We start from the raw sequence: 26899 nt of genomic DNA, 5'->3' as shown, positions 1-26899 counted from the left end.
AAAATAAAAAAAAAAGAAGATACTGTAATTTAAGGTCTTACACTATGTGATTTATATAAATTATACTATTTTAAAATAATTTTAGGTTATCCCCAAATTTTCTTTTTTACCTCTTTCTACTCAAATTTGAAAATTGACTATTGAAATTGATTTTAATTATACATAAATTAAACAAACTTAATTTCTTGCCACGAATTTTAAACTTTACCAAAACAATTCAATGAATGTAAAATTTAGAAATTAAATCTGCATTTGAATAATAATTGCCCATTACTATTCACAATTAAAGGTTGAATATAAAGATCTCTTTTCCATTATTATGTAGAAGACAATGACAACTTATTAAAAAAAGTCACAAGTCTTAATTCATTAGAAAAATTACAACTCTTTAAAAAAATCATAAATCATTAAAAAAATTTATAACTTTTCGAAAAAATCACAACGTATCAGAAAAGTCACAACCAACTGCTCTATAGAACTTATGCTATTCAAATAGATATAGATGAGTATTTTATATAGGGGTACGGATATCATGCTTTAAATAGTCAATGGTTGATTACAACATTCTCTATTTTATTACTCAACCTTTGAATATATATATTTTTTAACAATAATAACAATGGACATTGGACAAACCTGCAAACACACGTTCCCAGAAATTAGTACTATATATAGGTGGAAATATCATATGAATTGAGAGCATCACTTCTTTGATGGAACTGATAAAAGTATTACACATTTCTTTTGCATTTTTCTTCTTGTTCTTTTCAATTAATTGTCAAAGTCATCCTTTGGACCCTCTTAATCCTGATGAAATCAACAAAATTAGAGTCATTATTCAAAAATCCCACCTTTCCAATGTAACATTTCATGATGTAGATCTTGATGAACCAGAAAAGAATGATGTCCTCAATTGGCTTTCCTTTCATAAATCAAACAATGCCTCTTTTCCTTATCGTCGAGCCAGGGTAGTAGTTCGCGCTAATGGTGAGTCCTATGAACTCACACTAGACTTGGCTGCTAGCTCTATCATATCACAAAAGTTGTACTCAGGTCATGGCTTTCCTCGTTTTACTCTCAATGAACTTAGACAGGCCATCAGCCTGCCATTGAGTAGTCCTGAATTTCAAGATTCGATATCACGAAGGGGCTTGAATATATCTGAAGTCAGCTGCATACCACTATCAGTTGGATGGTTTGGTCAGGCAAAGACTAGAAGAGTTCTTAATGTTCCATGTTTGTATCGCGGAGGGACTACTAACATTTGGACAAGGCCTATTGAAGGAATCACTATACTAGTAGATATTGAATCAATGAAGATCATCCAGTATTTGGATAGATTCAGGGCCCCCTTGCCTGAAGCAAGAGATGCTGATTTCAATTCATCGAGCCAGGGATCAGTTACTTGCAATGAAACAGGATCCTCCAGGATAAACATCCAAGGTCATGAAGTTAGTTGGGCTAATTGGAAAGTTCATGTTGGATTCAATACTAGAGCAGGGATGATCATATCTACAGCTTCTGTATTTGATGCTGTGAGAAATGAATATCGACGTGTGCTCTATAGAGGTCATGCCTCTGAGATATTCGTGCCTTACATGGATCCTACGTTTGAATGGTACTACAGGACATTTTTTGATATTGGTGAATATGGTTTTGGGGGATCGGCTAGTACCCTTGTCCCGTCGTTGGACTGTCCAAACAACGCGGTGTATATGGATGGTTACATGGCTGATTCAGAAAGTCAAGTAGTACAAATCCCTCGAGCTATTTGCATTTTTGAACGATATGCTGGCGATGCTGCATGGAGGCATACAGAAAACGGAGTACGTGGAACATTTATAAGCTTCTAAACTGAAAATTTCTCTACTAAGTTGTGATCAGTCTATTAACATAATTAACTCTATGGCTTTTGTAGAACACCAAGGGACAGAAAGAAGTTAACTTGGTGATCAGAATGGTAGCAACAGTTGGAAATTATGACTATATACTTGATTGGGAGTTCAAACAAAGTGGATCTATTAAAGTTGGAGTAAGAAACAATAAGATACTATATATTAGCTAGTCAAATCATTTTCACCTTAATCTTTCGTCTTACATTTAACCTTTTTCGTTTGGTGAAGGCAAGTCTGACAGGGATTATGGCGATGAAGGCTGTGAAATTCACGAACAAAGATCAAATAAATCAGGATGTTTACGGTACTCTTGTGGCAGAAAACATAGTTGCAGTGAACCATGATCATTTCCTTACGTACCGCATTGATCTTGATGTGGATGGTAGTAAAAATTCATTCTTGAAAGCCAAACTGAAAACTACAAGAGTGAAAGATCAGAAAATGTCACCAAGGAAGAGTTATTGGAGTGTTGTTAAAGAAACAATGAAAACAGAATCTGAAGGCAGGACACAAATTGGGACTGAAGCAGCTGAATTGTTGTTTGTTAATACTGTAAAAAAGAGTAAACTTGGAAATGAAGTAGGTTATAAGCTAATTCCCAGTAGACCATCAATTTCTTTGTTAACAAATGATGATTATCCTCAAATTAGAGCAGCTTATACTAAGTATCAACTGTGGGTGACTCCTTACAACAAGTCAGAGAGATGGGCAGCTGGATTTTATGCTGATAGAAGTCATGGTGATGATGGTCTCACAGTCTGGAGTGGCAGGTAAAATCATCTTGTCTCTCTATATCAATATGAAATAGGTATCATACATAAACAGACACTCAAACTTGACCTAAGTTGGCACATCTAGACATATCAACTCACATCGACCATGTAACTTGAATACTCATACTTACAAATGGATCGTAACACCTCCAAAATTTACGTGTCATATTAATGTTAATGTCGTTTTAGTTGAAAAAAGAAATCTGAATTAAATTCATCTACTTCTTAGATATTACTTTCCTGGAATGTTTTTTAGTATTTTCTTCTTGTGTTGTGATATGCAGGAATAGATCAATTGAAAAGGAGGATATTGTGCTATGGTACACACTTGGATTTCATCATGCACCTTGCCAAGAAGATTATCCTATAATGCCAACAATCAATGATGCTTTTGAACTCCGGCCCACAAATTTCTTTGAAAGAAACCGATTGTTGGACTAGTGTGTTGCACGTGTATTTCTATGCAAATTAATATGATTTGAGTATATGTGCGATGAGTTACGAAATTCGCATCATACATTATAGTACATCAACATTATTATTATCACTATAATTTGATTTTACCATCTATGTCAAGAACATCATCCTTTCGCTAAAGTCAAAATAAATTTGTATAATATGGATAATGACATCATTTATGATATATAAATAAACAATCGATAAAATCATTATTGCTAAAGAAAGCTCTTGTCATAATCACTACTTTTTATCATTATTGTTAAAGAAAGCTCTTGTCATAATCTTTACTTTTTTTCCTCTGGTCATAATCCGAAAAGAAAGTTCTTATCATAATCTTTACTCTTTTACTTTTTTTTCCTCTAGTCATAATCCGAAAAGAAAGCTCTTATCATAATTTTTACTCTCTTTTTTTCTATGATCATAATCCGATGCTTGTAGTTATACTATCTTTTTTTTAAAAAAATTCCATTATGACTTATTCTTTCTGTTGTCCGGCGACTAATATATAAATTTAGTCTTACAAAATTTATAAGTAGGTAAACATTATCAATAACTTAAAATCAGTGATGAAGCTAGAATTTCATTAAGGAAGTTCAAAATCTATAGAAATAACATACCTAGCAATCAAAGAATGTTCGACATCTACTATATATACATAAAATGATTCATAAACTTTAAATTCCGAATTCACTTTTGATCTTAGAGAATACTTTTCCCAAATTAACTTATCGAGTTAAAGAAAGTCAGCCTTAGTCATAGTTGAATTTTGCATACATACATATATATATATATATAAAATTTAAAGTTTAAAGGTGGCAGAAGATGCCCATTTATTAAAGGGCAACTTTCACATATAACAAACAAAAAATTCATATTTGTATAATATAGCAAACTTTGCATAATTGCGCTCCATAGCAAACATAAAAATTGTATAATTCGCTATACATATACAAGTGTATAATTCGCTGGCCTAAATTGTATAATTCGCTGGCCTAAATTGTATAATTCGTTGGCCTATTTCGCTGCAATTGTATAATTTGCTTTGCATATAGTTGAATCGAATTAAAATGTATGTATATTGCATAATTATAAGTTTATAGCAAAAAGATATATGTTTTCGCTTTATACAAAAACAGAAACACAATATATACACTTCTGTTGTATAAAGCTAGAGAAAATTGTATTTCACTACAATTGTATAATTCACAATTGTATAATTCGTTGGCCTTTTTCTCTGCAATTTTTGAAGTAGAATGTTTGTAAATTGTATAATTAAGTGTATAACACGAAGATATACATTTTTGCATGTGTATATACAATTTCTCTCGCTTTATACAAAACAGAAACAAAATTATACACTTCTGTGTATAAAGCGAGAGAGGCGAGCGAGATTCCTGGGAGAGAGACGCTGGCAAAATTTAGATAATGTTTGCTATGGAGCACAATTAAATCAAACCCTAGCTATTCTATTTAATTTAAGTTATTAGTTTGCTATTTTATACAATTTTCCCTTTATTAAAAGATTTTGCAGCAATACATAGTATTTGCTTATATGTAGAAATTAATTAAGCGATTGACTTATGGACTTTTGGGCACAAAAGATGTGACATTTGAAAAAAAGAAAAAACTTTCACATATAGCCACTTAAAATTAATTAAATACTCTTCATAGTTATAATTTGATAATACAATTTGTAGCTACATGTTATATGAAGGAGAAAATGAGCGAGACTGGGAGAGAGAGGAGGAAAAAGTGGCAGAAAGGTGCATTGTATATGTATATTGGTTAGATAATTGTATATTATACATATGTATTTGTATATATGATAAGAGAGATTGGGAGAGGGAGGAGAGAGGCCACCAAGACTAGGAGAGGGAGAAGAGTGACGAGCGAGATCGAGAGAGGGTGGAGAGAGCGAGATCGAGAGGGAAGAGAGTGAGAGTAAAGTGAATTGTATATGTATATGATTGTATATAATTGTATATTATACATGTACATTTGTATAAATGGCAAGCGAGATTGGGAGAGGGAGGAGAGAGACGAGCGAGATTGACAGAGGGAGGAGAAAGGTGAATTGTATATGTATATAGGTTAAATAATTGTATATTATACACATGTATTTATATTTTTTGGCGAATTATACATACACGAACGTGACTAATTATACAAACTCGAAGTCAGTCCACGTAATTAATGTATAATGTTAGTCGCGAGTGGTAATTATAGCAAACTATAACTATGATGAGTAATTAAATAGTATAAATTTACTTTGTTACGTAATTTCCCCCCAAAAAACTAGTAGTCGGAGAAAGTTAGAAAAGGTTACACATAAAACTCTTGAACTTGACGACACAATTTATTTTAGCCTTTAAATTAGTGTACTAGCATATGGATATTTAAAATCTCCTTAATTTTTTTGAAGTGATTTTAATCCATCCTAAAATTAAGTCACCTCAGCACCATATTGAAAATTATTTAAATTTTGAGTTTTTTAATTTTTGTTTTTGTTTTTTATTTATTTATACAATTTTAGAAAATGCAAAAAACTAGAAAAATTTGAAAATTAATCCAAGATTATAAAAATAAAAATAAAATCAAAACTCTACATATCCAAAACTATAAAGCATAGAAATTTTTAAAACATATTATCAAAATAAATAATAGTACAATTTAAAAAACTAATTTGAAATGAAGAAATTATACAAATTTTATTAAAAATCAACAAATCCTTCCATAAGTAAGATCTGAAGCAACAATAAAGTTGTTGGCCTTTTCATTTCTTTTAATAAATTTTGGAAAAATAACTTAAATACACAACTATAAGTTTTATATTCTCTAATTTTCCCTTCTTTTTTTAAATATTACATAATTCCCTTTTTTTAAAATTTTAGTAGAAGTGTATAGATACATAACATTCTCTCTCCTATAATACACAATCCCCCAATATAATGCCTATTTTTTCTCCACTAAAACACTCAATCTTCTAAATCAGATTTTTGAATTTTGAATTATTAATTTTAATTAATTTTAATTAAAACACTCAATTTTTAAATTTTGAATTTCAAAATTCAAAAAATTTGAAATTTCAAAAAACTGCACAATTTCTCTCCCGTTCTTATTGTTCTTCTTACTCCATCATCGATTAGTACAAAGTCTCCAGCTTTCGTCAAAATCATCGGTTTTTCTTTTTATGCCTTTCCCTTTTAATCATTCTCAGAAGTTTTTCATCAGATATCACTAACCCTACAACCCCTTCTCTAGAATTTCATATGTCTTTCACTTCCACACCCACTGCCGGTGACAATCCATCTCAGCCGCCGGCGGCGGCGGCGGCTGTTCCGAAGCTCCGACAGTCGGGGATGGAGAGGACGGGAATTGTTGATGAGAATGGGGCAGAAAATAGAAAAAAATCTTTGCATGATCCTATGAATCTTTAGAAGGATTCAAACAAAGACTCTGGCATATTTTATTGGTTTCTTCTTTTTATTCTTAATCCATCATTGTCTTTTTCTTCTTAATCTGTAATCGTATTAACCCAACATCTTTTTATTATTAATTCATCATCAGTTCGTCTTTTCTTCTCTTTTTTGTTATAATGTATCATTCAATAAGTTTAGTAATGCGTCATCAACTGTGCTTGATGATACATATAGAATCTGTGTGTACAGTGTTTAGTCAATGCACTGATACATGTAGTAGATATGTATCACATGTTTTGCATGTAGTATGAATTTCTGAAAACTAATATCATGTATCAGTAAGGTATTAGTTGTTTAGTTGATGTACTGATACATGTTTTGAAAATTGTTATAATGTATCATTCACTAAGTTTAATAAATGCGTCATCCACTGTACTTGATGATACATATAGAATCAGTGTGTATATTGTTTAGTCAATGTTTCTGATACATGTATTAGATATGTATCACATGTTATAATGTTTTAGTTAATTCACTTATTGAATTCCTTAAATTTTTACTTTTTTCAATCATGTTATGCCTTCATATTATATGTAGAAAGGCTTAATACAAGCAAATAACAGCTGGAACTGAAACAAACGTACATTCATGTATATAATAACAACAATTACACTACGATAGCATATACTGAACTGAACACAAGCAACTAGCACTATATAAAATAGAAAGAGATACGACATGATGAATACAACAATATTCTTCTTATTCCCCAGCGTTTTATCTAGTGATGATTATGATGGCCGGGTAACTTCTCCTTGATCTTCTCCATCATACTCTTCTTCTCATGCTCTGTAGTAGTTGTTGTGGTTCGAGTTCCAACACCATGTGCTTGGTGATGTGGTTCCTCATTCTTGTGCTTTCCACCTGTGAATTTCTCCTTTATCTTCTCTTTCAGCCCTTTCTTCTTCCTTCTCCCACCTTGTCCATCATCCTCCGACTGCACCAAAGTAGTAATTGAATGATATTATATATATCTTGTGCGACTATAAAATGGATAAAATTTCAGTAATTCAACTAAAAAAAAGGTGTCAAATAAATTGATAGTTTGTTCGAACAAACAAACATAAGATGAGAATTGAGAAGGGGCATGATAAAAATTTGAAATTAATATCCAATTAATTGCTGATTTAATGCTGATTAATGATTTGTTACCACAAATTAAGCTGTTTTACTAACAACATAACTTTACCGTTTTTTCCCCCTATTTTTTCTCAACAGTTTTAAATTACCATGTATCATTTACCATGTATCACTACAATCTAAAGTATCACGGCTCAACACATTTAAGGGATTTTTTGTAATTACTAAACTTGTCGGGACAGAATGTAATTATTGAATTACACTATGGGATTCCTTAAATTTATACATAAATTTTTATAAAATAGGAAAAAGTAAAGATATAATATAATTTAGATTATATATTATAGGATTTATGTAAGTTATTAGTATTATTATTGTTAAAGGTCTTCAGAAGATGCCATTTATTTAAAGAATTTTGAAACAATAGTATTTGCTTATATGTGGAAACTAATTGAGCAATTGACTTGATTTTGAACATGTTCAAAATACTATATGTTTCGATATAAAGTACAATGAACACTCTGACACCAGATTATGATGTTCTCTCAATGCAAACAAGTAGTTGAAGCACCAGTCTCTCAATAAGATTAGTATAATATTTGTTGACTTTTCTATAAAATATTGTCAACAGGGTGTAAAAATAATTTGTTAAATGCATTTCTCGTGATCCAACAAATTTTATATAACCACTACAGAATCGAAAAGAGAAGAAAAATATATAAAATATTTGACACATTTTGCGTATCTTTAATTTAAGATTATAACATTTAAAAAATTTTTTTATTTTCTTAAACTCTGTGTCAATTCAAACAAACCAAATAAATTGAAACAGAGAAGTATATAAAATTGTTTTTTTTTTTTTATGATAATTATGTAAAACTGTAAACAAGTTTATAAAACCAAGATAGCTGTATAGGTGGAAACATCATATGAATTGAGAGCATCACTTCTTTGATGGAACTGATAAAAGTATTACACATTTCTTTTGCATTTTTCTTCTTGTTCTTTTCAATTAATTGTCAAAGTCATCCTTTGGACCCTCTTAATCCTGATGAAATCAACAAAATTAGAGTCATTATTCAAAAATCCCACCTTTCCAATGTAACATTTCATGATGTAGATCTTGATGAACCAGAAAAGAATGATGTCCTCAATTGGCTTTCCTTTCATAAATCAAACAATGCCTCTTTTCCTTATCGTCGAGCCAGGGTAGTAGTTCGCGCTAATGGTGAGTCCTATGAACTCACACTAGACTTGGCTACTAGCTCTATCATATCACAAAAATTGTACTCAGGTCATGGATTTCCTCCTTTTACTTCCAATGAAGCTATACAGTCTAGCATCCTGCCATTGAGTAATCCTAAATTTCAAGAATCGATTTCACGGAGGGGCTTGAATATATCTGAAGTCAGCTGCATACCACTATCAGTTGGATGGTTTGGTCAGGATAAGACCATTAGAGTTCTTAGTCTTCCATGTTTTTATAGCGGAGGGACTACTAACATTTGGGCAAGGCCTATTGAAGGAATCACTATACTAGTAGATGTTGAATCAATGAAGATCATCGAGTATTTGGATAGATTCAGGACCCCCTTGCCTGAAGCAAAAGATGCTGATTTCAATTCGTCGAGCCAGGGATCAGTTACTTGCAATGAAACAGGATCCTCCAGGATAAAAATCGAAGGTCATGAAGTTAGTTGGGCTAATTGGAAACTTCATGTTGGATTCAATACTAGAGCAGGGATGATCATATCTACAGCTTCTATATTCGATGCTGTGAGAAAGGAATATCGACGTGTGCTTTATAGAGGTCATCCCTCTGAGATATTCGTGCCTTACATGGATCCAACATTTGAATGGTACTACAGAACATTTATGGATGCTGGTGAATTTGGTTTTGGGAGAGCGGCTAGTACCCTTGTCAAGTCGTTGGACTGTCCAAACAATGCGGAGTATATGGATGGTTACATGGCTGATTCAGAAAGTCAAGTAGTACAAGTCCCTCGAGCTATTTGCATTTTTGAACGATATGCTGGCAATGCTGCATGGAGGCATACAGAAAATGAAGTACGTGGAACATTTATAAGCCTTCTAAACTGAAAATTTCTCTACTTAGTTGTGATCACTCTATTGACATAATTAACTATATGGCTTTTGTAGAACACCAAGGGACAGAAAGAAGTTAACTTGGTAATCAGAATGGTAGCAACAGTTGGAAATTATGACTATATACTTGATTGGGAGTTCAAACAAAGTGGATCCATTAAAGTTGGAGTAAGAATCAATAAGATACTATATATTAGCTAGTCAATTCATTTTCACTTTAATCTTCTGTCTTATATTGTTCCTTTTTTCGTTGGCGAAGGCAAGTCTAACAGGGATTATGGAGATGAAGGCTGTGAAATATACGAACAATGAACAAATAAACCAGGATGTTTACGGTACCCTTGTGGCAGAAAACACAGTTGCAGTGAACCATGATCATTTCCTTACGTACCGCATTGATCTTGATGTGGATGGTAGTAAAAATTCATTCTTGAAAGCCAAACTGAAAACTACAAGAGTGAAAGATCAGAAAACGTCACCAAGGAAGAGTTATTGGAGTGTTGTTAAAGAAACTATGAAAACAGAATCTGAAGGCAGGACACAACTTGGGATTGAAGCAGCTGAATTGTTGTTTGTTAATACTGAAAAAAAGAGTAAAATTGGAAATGAAGTAGGGTATAAGCTAATTCCAAGTAGACCAACAATGTCTTTGTTAACAGATGATGATTATCCTCAAATTAGAGCAGCTTATACTAAGTATCAACTGTGGGTGACTCCTTACAACAAGTCAGAAAGATGGGCTGCTGGATTTTATGCTGATAGAAGTCATGGTGATGATGGACTCACAGTCTGGAGTGGAAGGTAAAATCATCTCTTGTTCTAGCAACACGTAAAAATTCATAAAAAAGATCGAAAAAATAGTAAACTGAAGAATAAGATAAGTAGTTACCCAATCTGGTCATCTAAAGATAACTGCACGTACTATCGTTAAAATATGGGATAACTAACCTGAAAACTACTTGCTAGTAATAGTATAAAAATTTAATGTATGCAGGAATAGATCAATTGAAAAGGAGGATATTGTGCTATGGTACACACTCGGATTCCATCATGTACCTTGCCAAGAAGATTATCCTATAATGCCAACACTCTATGATGCTTTTGAGCTCCGTCCAACAAATTTCTTTGAAAGAAACCCATTGTTGGACTAGTGCGTTGCACGTGTATTTCTATGCTAATCTAATAATATTCACGTATATGTGTGATGAGTTACCAAATTAGCATCAAGAAATTCTTTTCCAAATTGTTCTCTTGGTGCAGCATCAAGTTTTCTCAAGTTAAAGTTTGAATTACTGCTACAAAAGTCACTCAACTACTGCTATTTCCCCAACAAGTCACTTAACCAATTCAAGTTATATTTCCGATAGATACTCTTGTCCCGAAATTTTCTTAAAGCTATATTTAAGAATAGTTGAGTGTCTTATTGATTGAAAAACAAAGTTGATTGATTTTTATATTATAAAACAAAGTTGTCTGACTTTGTGACTCATGAGATGTATAAAAATTGTGTTAGTTGAAAGAGCATTTGATCAATGACTTTTCATCAGGCTGTCAAGGTTGACTGAGTCTTCTATAATACTCTCATTGATAAAGATCACTTTCATAAATTTAATTCATGTATTTACTAAAGTCATGATCAAAAGATTTTTCAACAAAACTTGGAGTATCAGAAGACTTGCAGTTTCCAGGAAAAGACTAGGTTGGAAAACTACATCATCATTAGAAACTTAATTCGTTTGTCTTACTTTTCTTTTTAGTCCATTGCAGCAAGAAAAATGTCTATTTCCCTTTTTTTTTCCTCTGCAACTCTTTGCTTTTAATTTTTCACTTGATATGTTTAAGACCACATAATTCAAAAATCTTTTTTACTTTTCTTTAACTCTGTGTCGAGTCGAAAAAGTATAAAAAAAGAAGACTAGTCAGGTGCATGCATATAAAGAAGAAGACTAGTACTAATTTTAGTCTAACTCCCAATTTACATGGTGCATATAATCTTCCTGTCATTTTCATGACTTGGCTTACCACGATCCATATAGACTATTTCTAGATAATGTAATCTGTCTGTTCAAGTGACAGACTTTCCTTTTTAATCCGTTCCAAAAGAATGTCATCTTTCAATAGTAAGAAGAATTTAACTTTCAAATTTTTCTTTTACCGATAGTAAAATGATTTATAGTCATATAAATATCTAAAATTTGTTTTAGACCACAAATTTCATTTGTCTACATTTTTTCTTAAATTTTGTGTTGGTCAAATGGTGTCACATAAATTGAGGTAGAGGCTTAATAATATTGCAAAACAAATGAAAAGAATTCCACACATTCTAGTGACCTCATAGTCATAGCCTTGTGCATTATATAATATGCAAGTCTTTGATAATGGCTTTTTGACTAGAAGATTTTTATTCTTCATTTATATATCTAAGTTATAAAATCTCAAAAAGAATAAAGTATTTTCCATAAGATTCCAACAATTCATTGTGTAAAAATGGTTTCTTGGAAAATCCTGTTGTGGTTTGTCTCAATTTATGTTACATTTATTAGCTCTTTCTGTCAAGAAACTACCAATATTGTCCCTCTTGGTTCCCATCTCACAGCTGGAACTGAATCTTCACACTGGCTTTCATCCTCTGGAGATTTTGCTTTTGGTTTCTACCATCTTAACACTACTGGACTCTTCCTTGTTGGCATATGGTTTGATAAAATCCTCGATAGACCTCTCGTTTGGTCAGCCAATCGCGATGATCCAGTTCATGCTGGATCAAAGGTTAATCTGACGTTGAGTGGACGCCTCGTATTGACAGATACTAATGGTAGAGAGTTCGTTTTGTACAATGGCACAGGCACTAGTCATGCTGCTATGCAAGACGATGGAAATTTCGTCCTGAAAAATTCATCCTCAGGTGTCTTGTGGGAAAGCTTTGATTTTCCAACAGATACAATTTTGCCTGGTCAACATCTTGATATGGGGCAGGCGCTGTTTTCCAGTGCCAATGGGACAGTAGATTACTCGACGGGGAAGTATAGACTAGAGGTGCAGAAGAGAGATGGGAATGTCGTCTTGTCTGCATATAGAACTGCTGATATTGGCTACTGGAATTCTATAACTGCAAACAATAATAATGTAAGACTGGTCTTCGACAACAACAGTGATACTTTGTTCATTACAAATGGAAGCTCAATCATATCCAACATGACATGGACAGCCAACTTGCCTGATTCAGTTCGAGATTATTACCACAGAGCTATGATCACTGATAAAGGAGATTTCCAACAGCTCTTCCACAGAAAAGTAAATGGGAGCGGTTGGAATATTGCGATGCAAGTTATCGTGAAGCCTTGTATTGTGAATAACATTTGTGGTGTATATGGCTTTTGCCAATCACCTGATAATAAGGAAGTCAATTGTAGTTGCTTGCCAGGCTATTCTCCAAGGGATCAGTACAATCCATCTAAAGGATGTTATCCGAATGAAATGAAAGATTATTGTGATCCGAATTCTTCCCTTTCGGATGTCTACGTTGAAAGGATCTCTAATACTGATTTCCCTAATAGGATGTATTCTGAACTAGAAAGGGTATTTGAAACTACAGAGGAGCTTTGCAGGCAGGAAGTGTTGAATGATTGTCTTTGTGAGGCAGCTGTGTTTAATGATTCAACATGTTTCAAGAAGAGGATGCCAATACAGAATGCCAGAAGTATTAATCCTGATACAAATAACATGGTTGCATTTCTTAAAATTAGCAACTCTTCGAAAACTCAAACCAAAAAGCATCCTGTATCAAAGGGTGTTTTGGTAGCAGGTGTGACAGTATGTTCAGTACTCGCTCCGCTTTTTGCAGCAATTGCTATATATTATCACCCTTTTGTGAAGAAATATAGAGATGCCAAAACCCCTCCTAAAAGAAAGGCAATTGAGATGAATTTAAGGGCATTTTCGTTCCTGCAGCTGCACGAAGCTACCAACGGTTTCAAGAATAAATTAGGCCAAGGAGCTTCCGGTGCTGTTTTTAGCGGAATTCTCAAGTTAGAGGATGAAGAAGTTGAAGTTGCTGTGAAGAAATTAGGAAATGGAATTGAACAAGGTGATGATAAAGAATTTTTGGCAGAAGTAAGGGTGATAGGCCTAACACATCACAAAAATCTGGTACATTTGTTAGGCTTCTGCAACGAAAAAACCAACAGGCTTGTTGTTTATGAATTAATGAAAAATGGGGCTGTGTCAAATATTATCTTTTGCGATGGGCAAAAACCAAGATGGAAGCTCAGATGTGACATAGTACTTGACATTGCCAGAGGCCTGTTATACTTGCATGAAGAGTGCGAGAACCAGATCATTCATTGCGACATTAAGCCACAAAATATCCTTCTTGACAAGAACAACATTGCAAAAATTGCTGATTTTGGTCTTGCAAAGCTTCTTATGAAAGACCAGACGCGAACAAACACGAATTTTAGAGGAACCATGGGTTATATGGCACCAGAATGGCTCAAAAACGTGCCCGTCACAACCAAAGTTGACATCTACAGCTTTGGTGTGTTGCTGCTTGAGATTATTTTCTGCCAAAGGCACATGGACTTGAACCCAATCGGCCAAGAAAATGAAGAGCTCGAGTTGATCTTAGTCGATTGGGTTCTTCATTGCGTGAGAAACGAGAAGCTGAGAGCTGTTGCTACTCTTGATGAAGAAATTATGTTACATTTTAACAATTTTGAGAGGATGACTATGGTTGGCCTATGGTGCTTGTGTCCTGAGCCGAATCTACGACCATCTGCAGCAAAGCTTGTTCAGATGTTGGAAGGAACTATAGAACTAGGTGTTCCTCCTATGGTTGATACAACTATATGAGTCATTTTCTGTATTATCTTGTAATTTTTTCAACAATTAAGTGTCCTTCTGTTTTATTAGTCATTAGACCTTAGTTGGATTTCAGTGTTTTTTCTCATAATTCTCTGGTGCAAAAGTTTGTGTTTTTTCTCTCAAGTGAGCTACACTTTTCCTTCTGAAGAGTCTTCTTTAATGTCACTAGTACTTGTGTTCAAGTCCGTGGTAATAAGCAATCACTTCATTCTCGAGCAGAAAATGGATCATCGATTAGTCCAATATTGGAGAAGCATTAGTATAAATTCTTATGCACGAAGCACTACGAATTATTTTGCATCTCCATGGTGTTTCTTGAAACTGTTAATGAACCGTTGTATCTTTGGTCATTAAATCCTCTCTCTTTAGTTAGAGTTTTACTTACTATGAAGCATGAAAAAGTTGTCAAAGCTCCAGTCAATGTGATTTTGGTAACATGTCAACATCAAGCAGATGCTGAACTCCTTCCTCACATATTCATTGAGGGGAAAATGAACCAGGTATATGTATATATCATAAGTTGAATTTTCAACTCGTGTTGTTTTCAATCATTCTTTTCACCATTAATAATAGATAGACCGAAAAGGGCGTTATCATGACCAATTCTCTAGTCCAAACTAGCTAATAGTCAAAGAGAGTTGTTTTAGAAAAAAATTGTCAAAGTTGATGGCTTTAATACTACAAACAATTTCTGGATAGATCAAGAAATTTAGTGAGCCAATGTGTATAAGAAATCATTTGTTACTTCCTATTGTTTAAAAGAAGGCCTTCTGATTTCATACTGAGATGAGAATATCTCTTAATCTTCTTGCATTCCTCCTTTTAATCCTTCATCATCAGTCAAATGGTCAAAATAATCCAAATATTAGCATAGGTACTACTTTCACTGCTGGAGAAAATGGTTTTTTGTTATCATTGTCTGGGGACTTTGCCTTCGGATTTTATCCTGTTTCAGATACCCTATTCCTAGTTGGAATTTGGTTTAACAAAATCCAGGAAACACCACTTGTCTGGTCAGCAAATCGCGACAATCCAGCTGAAATAAGATCAACTATTAGTCTAACAGATGGTGGCCAGCTTGTGCTCAACTATGCTAATGGCACAGTTCAACAGATTAGCAATGGGACTGCAAGTTTGGGAACCATGCAAGATGATGGAAATCTTGTCTTGAGAGATTCAAGTTCAAATAATGTTTGGGAAAGCTTTAACTCTCCTACTGATACACTTTTGCCAGGACAAACTTTATCATCAGCAGGAAAGCTCTATTCTAACTCTATTTCAAATGGGAATTTGAACTACTCGAAAGGGAAATTCATGCTAGAAATGCAATTTGATGGAAAATTGGTACTATCTGCGTATCGTTTTGGGGATGCAGGATATTGGCTGAGTAGTGAAGAGGATGAAGGAAACGGTGAAGTGAATTTAGTTTTCGACCAGAGGAATGCATCTTTGTACCTTGTGAAAGATAAAAATAACACAATTTTTTCTTTTCCATCGAACGAGCCAACCCCAGTTGAAGACTACTACCACCGTGCAACTATAGACAGTTTTGGCAACTTCCAGCAGTACGCTTATCATAAGACTAATGGTAGAAATTGGATTAGAGTTTTCAAGATCCCTTCAGAGCCATGTATGGTTAATGCTGTTTGTGGGGCTTATGGACTGTGTAGCTCAAATGATAATGAAACTGTAAATTGTGACTGTCTTCCGGGGTATGTCTTCTTGGATCAAAGTAATCCTACCAAAGGTTGTCATCCAGAGACAATAATCAACTTCTGTGCAGATCATCTATCTACTGGAAATTTCACATTAGAGTCTATTCAGGACAGTGACATGCCTTACAATGAGGTTGGAGATTATGAAATTTATCGTGATGTCGACGAGGAGGGATGCAAGAAGGTTGTCATGGAAGATTGTTCTGCCATGGCTGCTTCTCTAATCAATAATGAATGTCACAAGAGGCGTACTCCTATACTCAACGCCCGTAGAACTTCTATGACCACAGGTAGCATTTCCTTCATCAAGGTGCCTATTAAGTCAGCTAAAGATGACATATCAACAAAAAAGAAATCCAACACGAGAGCCCATCTCACTGCTGGCCTTATAACTACCAGTTCACTTACTGTCCTATTTGGAGCCCTGGCTTTTTACTATCATCCTGCTCCTCGTAGACTTGTAAAACGAGAGTGGAATCCAAATTCATCAAGAATAGGTATCAATTTCCGCGAGTTCACATACAAAGAGTTGCATGAAATAACTAATGGCTTCAGCAAGCAACTTGGAAAAGGAGCTTCTGCAAAAGTTTACTATGGGAATCTCAAGTTAAAGGATGTTCAAATAGAGATTGCGGTGAAGCTGATGAAAGACGTTGCAGAGCCAAGTGAGAACGTATTCATGACAGAGCTAAAAATCATAGGCAGAACTCATCACAAGAATTTGGTAAAGCTATTAGGATTTTGCATTGAGAATAATCACTTCATTTTGGTTTACGAGTTGATGAAAAATGGAGCATTATCAGATTTTTTGTTCAAGGAAGAAATACTGCCTACTTGGAGTCACAGAACTGAAATGGCACTAGGAATTGCAAGAGGACTGCTTTATCTGCATGAAGAATGTGATTCTCCAATCATCCACTGTGACATAAAGCCTCAGAATGTACTTCTTGACAGCAAATACAATGCCAAAATTTCAGATTTTGGGCTATCAAAACTCTTGAAGAAGGATCAAACTAGAACAGATACTTGCGCAAGAGGGACAGTGGGATATTTAGCACCAGAATGGCTAAAGAATGCTCCAATAACACCCAAAGTTGACATCTTTAGTTACGGTGTAATGTTACTAGAGATCACATGTGGTAGAAGGCATATTGAGCTTAGCAGGGTAGAGGAAGAGAGTGAAGACGATGAAGGTGATGATTTATTGCTTGTAAATTGGGTTTCAGGCTGTGCGAGAAGTGGTAGAATTGACAAACTTGCAAGGAGTGATCCTGAAATATTGAATGATATTAAAAGACTTGAACGATTCGTTAAGGTGGGATTGTGGTGTGTCCATCCTGATCCAACTGTTAGACCTTCAATGAAGATGGTGATGCAAATGCTTGAAGGCATAACTGAGGTTGGAGTTCCTCCAATGTTGTATCACTAAATGATTGTTTAAATCATCATCAGGGAGTAGCATCGGAGCAAGACGAAGAACTGGAAGTGAATAATGAAAATTGTCATATTGTTAATATTTTCCAAGTTTTAGAATTTGGGAGTTGTTACTTTTGCAAGTTTATAGTTTGTGCTTCAATTTCTCCCTTGTCATGTTTGCTGTAACTTTATTTACTCTGTTGTGTTGTGCATTTCTTGTTCTGATGCTATTGTAATGAACTCAACTCTATGCAACACTAACCAGCTTCTCTAACTAATTTAATTAGACTAGAGTTCAATTACAAATCCGAAAAGTAAACGCAACAATGCAAATAGCAAAAACTCAAACGGAAATGTAGAAATACTGAATGTAAGAACTAGGGAATTGATAGACCATAGAAGGGAGATCGATGAGAAGTTTAGACTCAACAATTTGCATAAGTCTAATTTTCTCTCACAAGTCGTATTAATTAATCCGGATCTCATACGTAGTCTCTTAATTCGGTGTTGGGCTGCTTTGCACATACTGGTCCTGACTCGTTCATAACAAAGCTTTAATGAAAAAAGGCACAATGAAAAGGAAAAAATACAACTACATACATACTTAATCAAATAAGCTAGAAATGAAGGGCAAGTATATGAAAAAATTGATTATTTTTTTTTTACAATAAAGTGAAATATCAATTATTCAGCATTGTCTCTTAGAAGCTCATCGATAAGAAAAAAATATACCTTCGAACCTCGATGAGATGAAACAAAATCAGGTAAAATATTCCTTTTAGGCCTAACAGAAGTCATGCTGATGCCAAGAGTGACATCATCAAAGTTTTGAATTATTTAAAAGGGTCCCTCAAGTTTCAAAAAATGGTGACAAAAGTTAGATAAGTAATTTTAATGTCTCACAAAAACACAACTACCATGTAATATACATGTTTCCTTCATAACATATCTCTAACTAAAGTATTTCCACCTAACTTAATAAATTAATTATATCCTCCATGATTTGTGAGTTTTTAGGTAGCGTTTCATCATAAATTTTTATATATTAGATATTAAAATTTTATTTTCAAAATATATTTACTTGTCTTGATTACTGAAAGAAATTTTACTTCCTCTTATAAGATATATATTCAAGTTTCAAAATTAAAATATAAAAAATTCAAAATTTTAAATTTTAATATCAAAATCTATGATCGAACGAGAGCCTGAAATCTATCTTTTAAGGTGACAATGGAAATATCTACATGTTGTGCCATTATGATTAGTGAAAATGCAAATGCATGATTGCGTATCTAAAACCTTCTCGCATGCATATATTTATTACCACTAGATATAGTAACATTTCTATCGAATCATACTCTATTCGTTCCATATTAGTTGTTTACGTTATTAAAAATAGTTATCTCAAATTATTTATTGTTTATATAATTAAGATAAAAATTAATAATATTTCCTATTTTACTGTTACGATTTTTATTTTTAAAGTGTAAATAAATTTATAAAGTTTCAAAGGTTTCTTAAAAAGGCAACGTGTAAAGACGAAATGGAAAATTGATATAAAACAAAAGGGATATATTTGAAACATTACTCCTTCTTGTCCCCCACCCTAAGTTGAAGTAATATATATTGATAGTGTAATTTTTATTTGTCATATTGCGAATGTAATTTCACATATACGATAGTGCGCTAGTTACATTAATTTTATTAAGAATGCTAATGATCATGATATATATAAGTGATCTGATTATACATATAAATATTTTTTACACTGTCAATGCAGATATATAAGCTTGAATTGTTTTTATTGTATAGTTTGTTGGAAAGATGAGTTAGGTTTTGATGAAGGGAGTGATAGTGATGATGAGTACGTTTGGTTTAGCACGCCATTTTATCATCTTTTGAGCAACAAATGAATAACTATGAATGATGTTTCTCATTGCACGCCAACATTTTATTGCACAAGTTTTCTCAAAGTAATTTATTTGTTTCACTTCAAAAAAAAATTGAGAATTAAAAAAAAAACCCTAATTTTGGGTATTTGTCTCCACTACACTTGTGTTCAATCATCTTCTTTTATACTTTTTTTTTAAAATAAATAAATAATAATCTCTCTTTTCCCAAAGAAATATATACTTTTTCACTTATGTATGTTGACCTTTTCTAGTTGTTTCATTTGTTGCTAGCTTCTTAGTGCTTTTGACATTATCATGTCTTCTCTTCACCAAAAAAAATATTTTAAAAAATTACTACAATTGTTTTGCTAATTGCAATAATTATCCTAAATTTATTAGTGATTTGTGTATTCTTCTAATTGAAGTGATATTATAAGACATGTGACGTATGTAGTTTCTTTGTGTAAATTTATTTGTCTTAATTGATTACTCTACATAACAATAAATAATTTGTAGTAATTATTTTATATTTCATGGTAATGATAAATATATGTATTTATAACATATTTTATATAATTATATAACTGTTGTTAAAGACTTTAGTGAATATGGATGCAATGACATATACTCAATTACTGCTAAATATTTTTTTTCGGCAATAAAATGAAAATTTAGTGTCACTAAATATCTAGTATTATTACTATTTGAATGGTCATAAAAAAATCTTTTATGGTAATTCCTAAAAATATGTTTTAAGTATCTTGAATTGTTAAATACAATGACTTAGAATTTTTTTTATATAATTTATAAAATATATTCGTTAATTTTTTTTAAAAAAAAAACTGATAATAATATATTCAAATTCTCATAAAACGTTAATTACTTTGACTTTCGTACTATAGATCAAGTAAAAAAAAATTAAATAGAGAAAGAACAAATTAATTGTTCAAATGCTTCTCTTACAATATATGGTGAGTTAGCTTATATAATCATATTTGAACCATCATGTTATATCGAATCGTTGCATTTGTACTCCAACATATCATTATTACTCCACTATTCTTCTCACTTGTAATTACCATAATTTTGTAAAAAATAAAATGTGTTAAAAGATAAAAGTTGCTAAAGCAAAAGCTAAGATGATGAACTATAAGTATAACTAATAAAAATTGATAAATTACTATGTGGACAAGAAGCATTTGTATATATATATAATATATACTATTGTCATCTAAATATTTTCATCAAATGTTAGGGTGAGATGATAAGTATTTTCTACAAAAATAGTCAAAAAGAAATTATTTTGAGTTTTAATAGATAATCTATATTAATTAAACTTCAAAATAAGCATAATAAACAATCGGCGAAAAATTAAAAAATATCATTTAAAAATCAAATAAAGGATTTAATGTGATTGTGTTGAGAGTACTAATTTTTACAGTCCAATAAATAAAAGATGTTGTGGCAAGATTATTTAAGCAATATATAATAATTGTCCATTTAGTATATTTAGAGACAATAATAAGTATGAATATTTATAATCAAATTTTTATATAAATATTGTAAAAGGTTTTAGCGATTCTAATGCAATTCATCACGTTAATTCAGTTGCCACTAAAAGGAAAATCTACTGTTACTTATGACTTGTTAAAAACTATAATTTTCAAAAACCTTTTTTTTCTTTATTAAACTATGTATCAAGTCAAATAACATCACATAAATTAAAATGACGAAAGTGTAAGTTATCTAATACAAATATAACAGACATAAATACTATACTATCTCCAGATTTTTATTAATTGGATAAATAAAAATAGACGGAGAGAATATTAATACAAAGAAAGAACTAGAGCCCCATAACATTGGTAAAAAGTAGTACTCATTATTATTTTTATATTCCAAATATACATAAACATACACTTAGAGAACGCACGCGAGGAAATCAACCTTAGAATTCCCACTTATAATGTTCTTTTAATTTAATTTTTGTATATTAATTATTATTTTTTTGGAATTTGTGTCTTAGAAAATCCATGAGGATTTTATGTAAACTTGCTTCAATAGTTATCCCAACTCATGAACTTAAATGATTACAATGACACTCTTTTTCCTCTTTATATTCTCCACTTAAACTTCCAAATTTTTTTCATCCTTAAACCTATTTGTTACTTATACCTTTGAAGTCTTATTCTTTATTATCTCTTCTTATATCCTTTGTCCAATTAAAAAAAAATGGGTGAAATATCAGCAGCATTATCTAATGTGTTGAATAATGAAAATGGACATGTAGTGGGAGGTCCAAGAAAGAGTTGTTGGTATGAAGAAGAAATTGATAATGACTTGAGATGGTGTTTTGCTCTCAATAGGTATATAATAATACTAATTGGATTGAAGTTTAATGTGTTATAAGACTTAGCTCGATGATGATCGTAATAAGTTTGATTATAGTTTTATTTTTCAAATTGTTTAGTTCGTTCTAATTTATATGATTTTACTTGATAAATCAGTTTTTTAAAAGAATATGTATCTTTTTAAATTTGGGATTTTTTTTTTTTTTTTAGAGAGAGAGAGAGAGCACCTCTTGATAACTTCTTTTGTGTTTGGTGGACAAATATATATATATATATATATATATATATATATATATGCATATTATATTATTATTATTATTAATTTTTGAAAAAGCTCTCTTTTTAGGGTAATTAGTAGGAAAAGGATACACCTTTTAGTGAGTTGGTTATTTTGATGTTTATCTTTATTTGTTTTAAAATATATTTTATAAAATTGTTCAAGCTTTACTTCTCTATTGTTTTCTTTACACAAATAAAAATTTGGTTTATTATAAATATTTTTTAATAATCAAAAAACTTATATTTTTTAATCCAAATGATACAGTATGATTATTCTTTTATTTGTTATTTCTTAGGAAGTGAGTCAAGTCAAACATAGATAAATAAAAACGAATTGAGAGAGTATGATTTTACTCTTTGGTCCTTGGGTTTCTATTCAATATCCAATAGTATAACTTTTTTATCTTATAGTATTAATTTGACTTAAATATAGAAGTTGTATATTTTTAATAAATCTATAATATTAAATATATCAACGTGATAGACTCCTAAAAAAAATATTTACATTACTAAAATTTGAAATAAATATATTCTTTTCTATTATTTTGAAATATTTTTGTTTTGGCGCAGCATTTTGCACACTGGTGCTACTCAATATCAAGACATTCAACTCTTGGACACGAAGCCCTTTGGAAAGGTAATTAGTTAGAGTTTTTTTTGTATATTTTTTGGTTACCAAAAAGGATTGCAACTAAATCATCGATAATATAAAAATTTGATTTAAAAAATAAATATCTTATAAATTCTACTTTTTTTATTTTGAAAATATATCACTTTTTTTATATAGAGAATAATAAAATAATTTTTTTTGGCTAATGTAACAGGCTTTAGTGATTGACGGGAAGCTTCAAAGTGCAGAGATAGATGAATTTATTTATCACGAATGTCTTGTCCATCCGCCTCTTCTTCATCATTCGAAGTAATAACTCTTTGTTCAATCTCTATTAATTATTTCATTTCGACATAACGAGTAAAGTTATAGATCACAAATTCGAATTATAAAAATAGCCTCTTTCATGATTTGACCCTTTATAATTATTATTTTTCAAATACTCGTTATAACTATGTATTTTAACATAAAGTTCTTAACCTTTGAATTATTTGCAAAATTATATTTTTATATTCACTATGCACTTTAATTATCAGTCCTAGAAGCATATTCATTATGGGAGGAGGTGAAGGTTCTACAGCAAGAGAATTATTAAGGCACAAAACAGTCGATAAAGTTGTAATGTGTGACATTGATGAAGTAAGTCTCTTATTTCCCTCTTTTTTTTCGATTCTTCGATTGTGTAAATATATTTTACATTGTTAATTAATAAAAAAATTAATTCATTATTTTTTTAGGAGGTGGTGGAATTTTGCAAGTCATACTTGGAGGTTAATAAAGAAGCATTTTCTGATCCTAGACTTGACCTTATTATTAATGATGCCAGGTTTAATCCCTTAATTTTATAAATTTATCAAATTAACCCCTTGATTATTTTTTTTTATATATAATTAATGAATCTTGATTAACAAAATATGTTGTGATTTTGTAGGGCTGAGCTAGAGAGGAGGGAGGAACATTATGATTTAATTGTAGGGGATTTAGCTGACCCTATAGAAGGAGGACCATGTTATCAACTTTATACAAAATCATTTTATGAATTTATTGTTAAACCTAGACTTAATCAAGGTGGCATATTTGTTACTCAGGTACATCATACTGTATCTCTTAAATTTTATCGAAACTTAAAATTTTATGTACCGTTTAAAGTAAATTTTTCGAATTAATAATTTATAAATACTAACTAATTATAACTTAACAGGCAGGACCAGCTGGAATTTTCAGTCATACAGAAGTTTTTTCTTGCATTTTCAATACTTTGAAACAAGTTTTCAAATGTAAGGGAAAAACTTATTTTTCATGCTAATTAATTACATTATGTTATAGTAATTCTTGAAAACTTGATATATCTCAAATGATATTAAATAACATTTATTTATTCTTTTTTATTACAGATGTTGTGCCTTATTCAGCTCATATTCCATCTTATGCTGACACTTGGGGATGGGTCATGGTATTATTACTTTACGAAATTAAAACAAGTTATATTTCTGGTTGGTCAGTCAAAATAATTACATTTTCTAGTCAAAAAAAAAAAAAACACTATTTTGTATAAAATATATATATTCTATGTATATTATACAATAATATACAAAAAGAATATACATTATTTTGTGTTACATGTATATTCTATGTATATCATACAACAATATACAAAAAGAATATACACTATTTTGTATAAAATATGTAATTTTATGTATATCATACGATAATATACACAAAAAAGTACTATTATATTGGTGAACGGCTATACAATATAGTTTTTGATTAAATTATCGATGATTTGATGTAGGCATCAGATACTCCATTTGTTGTAAGTGTGGATGAATTGGACCAAAGAATCAAACAGAGGATCAATGGAGAAAATAGATATCTTGATGGGAAAACATTCACTTCAGCCTCTACATTAAGCAAAGCTGTTAGAAATTCGTAAGGAACATTTTAATTATATTAATTATTGTTTTAGTACTTTAATTGTGTTATAAACTCATAATTTCACTTAACTTACGACAACAATTAGCAAGTAACTCTTCATGTAAGTGTATATAACATAAATTGCGTGTTTATAATTCTTTTTTCGCAACTTTTTTGCTTATATGAATATTTGAACTATGACAGATTGAACAATGAGACTCATGTTTACTCAGAAGGGAATGCAAGATTCATTTATGGACATGGAAGACACAATCAAGCATGACATGATGGAACAAAAAATTGAAAGGGCTACATGATTATTGTGTAGCACATTAACAAAACAAAAAAAAGTTGGAATTTGTATTTTTTTTTCCCTTTTGTTTTAGTTTTTCCTTATGGTTTTTGTTAACAAAGTCTCACATCGGTAAAGGGATGAGAAATCGGCCGCCTTATATAGATTTGGACAAATCTTCCTCATGTGTTAGCTTTTGAGGTTGAGTTAGGCTCATGTGTCATATCCTTACATGGTATCTGAGTCGGGCTCATTACATTTTGTTGTTCATCGATATTGGGCCTTATTTAGAAGTGTTCACGCTGGAGGTGAGGTCTGAAGATGCGGGGGAGTGTTAAGAAGTCTCACATCGGTAGAGGGATGATAAATTGGTCTCCTTATATGAACTTTGACAAACCTCTCCTCATAAGCTAGTTATTGGGGTTGAGTTAGTACCAGATTTCATATCTTTACGGTTTTAACTCAAAGTTATCTTAGGATCTTATGTTTCTTATATGTATTTTTTTTTGTTTATTTTGTTGGAAGTGGTGGGGGTGCTATGTTGTTACTCTAATAGAAGGGTTAATTATTTATTTTAATTTCTTGTTGTTTTTTGAATTACTATATGGTTTAATATGGAATACTATCTTTTAATTTTGAGCCTACTGAGTAATCTTTTTGTCACATTATAAAGTTTGTTTATTAACCATTTTAAGAAGAAGAAAAAAATTCATTTCCTTGAACGCCCATTTTTTTTTCAAATTAGTTGTAGGACGATGATAAATAAGGCACTTTTTTACCATTTAGCCAAATAATAATGAGAGTCAATCGAGTCGATTAAAATGTTCTTATAAAATTAGCATACTGATTTATGCATCTACTTAATTTATGCCTTGTTTTTTCATTTTCCTATTACTATTGTACTACCAATAAGTGTTAGACCCTATGCTATGAATCTACTTCAAAACTAAATAAGATTGGGCCATAAAATGTTAAAAAAAGGAAGTCATATTGGACATGCAAAAATCCAATAATTTAGTGGTGATTGATAAAGCTTCCAATATTTTAGGTAACTATGCTTGTGGCCACTCAAAGCAAATATATATAACAAAAAATATCTCCAAATAATTTAGTGATGTACTGGGTCTAAGATCAATTATTTGATTGGTAATATGTTTTGAATATGCAATATTTATTATTTTTTTTAAAAAAATGGACTAAAAATATATTTTATCTTAAATGATAGATCCTAAAAAGTTTCTCTTAACCTTGCAACTGTGAATAGTAGTAATCTAGCTTTCATTTTTTCTAAGTAGATAGATGTTAGTACTTCTTCAGGCGATATATTTGTACAGTTCAAAAAAAGTGAAATAAAATAAGATTCAGACGCACATAGATTAGCTGATTTTGGGAGACTTGAATTATTAGTTTATTTGCTTTTTTTTTCTTGGCCTAATTTTGGATTGCAAGTCAATTTCTTTGAAAAATAGCCACCGTTAATTATTATTATAGCCCTTAACTAATTGCATACTTTCTCACTCTTCATAAATAATCTTTATAGCCCTCAATTAATTAAACCTAAATTATTGATATCGCTATTAAACATTTGATAGTGAACTGTTGACGCTCAATCAAAAAATAATTTGGGAATAAAGATGATAGTTAAATTCTTTTTCTATAAATATGATTCTCCTAACACTATAGGAACTTATTCCTGAATATTAATAAGGTAAAATAAAAATAATATGGATAAAATATGAATAGTACAAGTCACATAACATATTGCACAATTAAGTACG

General features: G+C 31.4%; 4 protein-coding genes across 5 annotated transcripts; all 4 read left to right on the top strand.

Moving 5' to 3' along the window:
- LOC101255533 (thermospermine synthase ACAULIS5-like) lies at nucleotides 1–25765 on the top strand. 2 transcript variants are annotated; one of them, XM_069288904.1, is made up of 11 exons: nucleotides 1–46; nucleotides 21740–22041; nucleotides 22876–22942; nucleotides 23130–23224; nucleotides 23452–23554; nucleotides 23653–23741; nucleotides 23847–24003; nucleotides 24117–24192; nucleotides 24310–24368; nucleotides 24708–24844; nucleotides 25034–25765. In XM_069288904.1, exons 2-11 carry the CDS (start codon nucleotides 21908–21910, stop codon nucleotides 25110–25112), a joined length of 996 nt encoding a protein of 331 aa, XP_069145005.1. In that variant the 5' UTR covers nucleotides 1–46; nucleotides 21740–21907; the 3' UTR covers nucleotides 25113–25765. The 2 variants fall into 2 exon arrangements, with proteins under 2 accessions (XP_069145005.1, XP_004247364.1); XM_004247316.4 differs by lacking the exon at nucleotides 1–46 and having other exon boundaries at nucleotides 21702–22041.
- Nucleotides 527–3351, top strand: LOC138338196 (primary amine oxidase 1-like). Its single transcript, XM_069288947.1, has 4 exons — nucleotides 527–1826; nucleotides 1919–2032; nucleotides 2124–2665; nucleotides 2953–3351. Exons 1-4 carry the CDS (start codon nucleotides 714–716, stop codon nucleotides 3107–3109), a joined length of 1926 nt encoding a protein of 641 aa, XP_069145048.1. The 5' UTR covers nucleotides 527–713; the 3' UTR covers nucleotides 3110–3351.
- On the top strand, nucleotides 8600–14775 carry LOC101254423 (G-type lectin S-receptor-like serine/threonine-protein kinase LECRK1). Its single transcript, XM_019215583.3, has 6 exons — nucleotides 8600–9753; nucleotides 9847–9960; nucleotides 10052–10593; nucleotides 10787–10942; nucleotides 11053–11074; nucleotides 12241–14775. Exons 1-6 carry the CDS (start codon nucleotides 8641–8643, stop codon nucleotides 14638–14640), a joined length of 4347 nt encoding a protein of 1448 aa, XP_019071128.2. The 5' UTR covers nucleotides 8600–8640; the 3' UTR covers nucleotides 14641–14775.
- LOC101254732 (G-type lectin S-receptor-like serine/threonine-protein kinase LECRK4) lies at nucleotides 15439–17796 on the top strand. The gene has a single exon (XM_004247477.5). It carries the CDS (start codon nucleotides 15439–15441, stop codon nucleotides 17794–17796), a length of 2358 nt encoding a protein of 785 aa, XP_004247525.2.
- Nucleotides 25766–26899: the final 1134 nt, after the last annotated feature.

This window comes from Solanum lycopersicum, chromosome 9, assembly GCF_036512215.1.
Source record: "Solanum lycopersicum chromosome 9, SLM_r2.1".
NCBI lineage: Eukaryota > Viridiplantae > Streptophyta > Magnoliopsida > Solanales > Solanaceae > Solanum > Solanum lycopersicum.
Note: the sequence above shows the minus strand (reverse complement) of the source record. Positions and strands in the feature narration are given on the sequence as shown.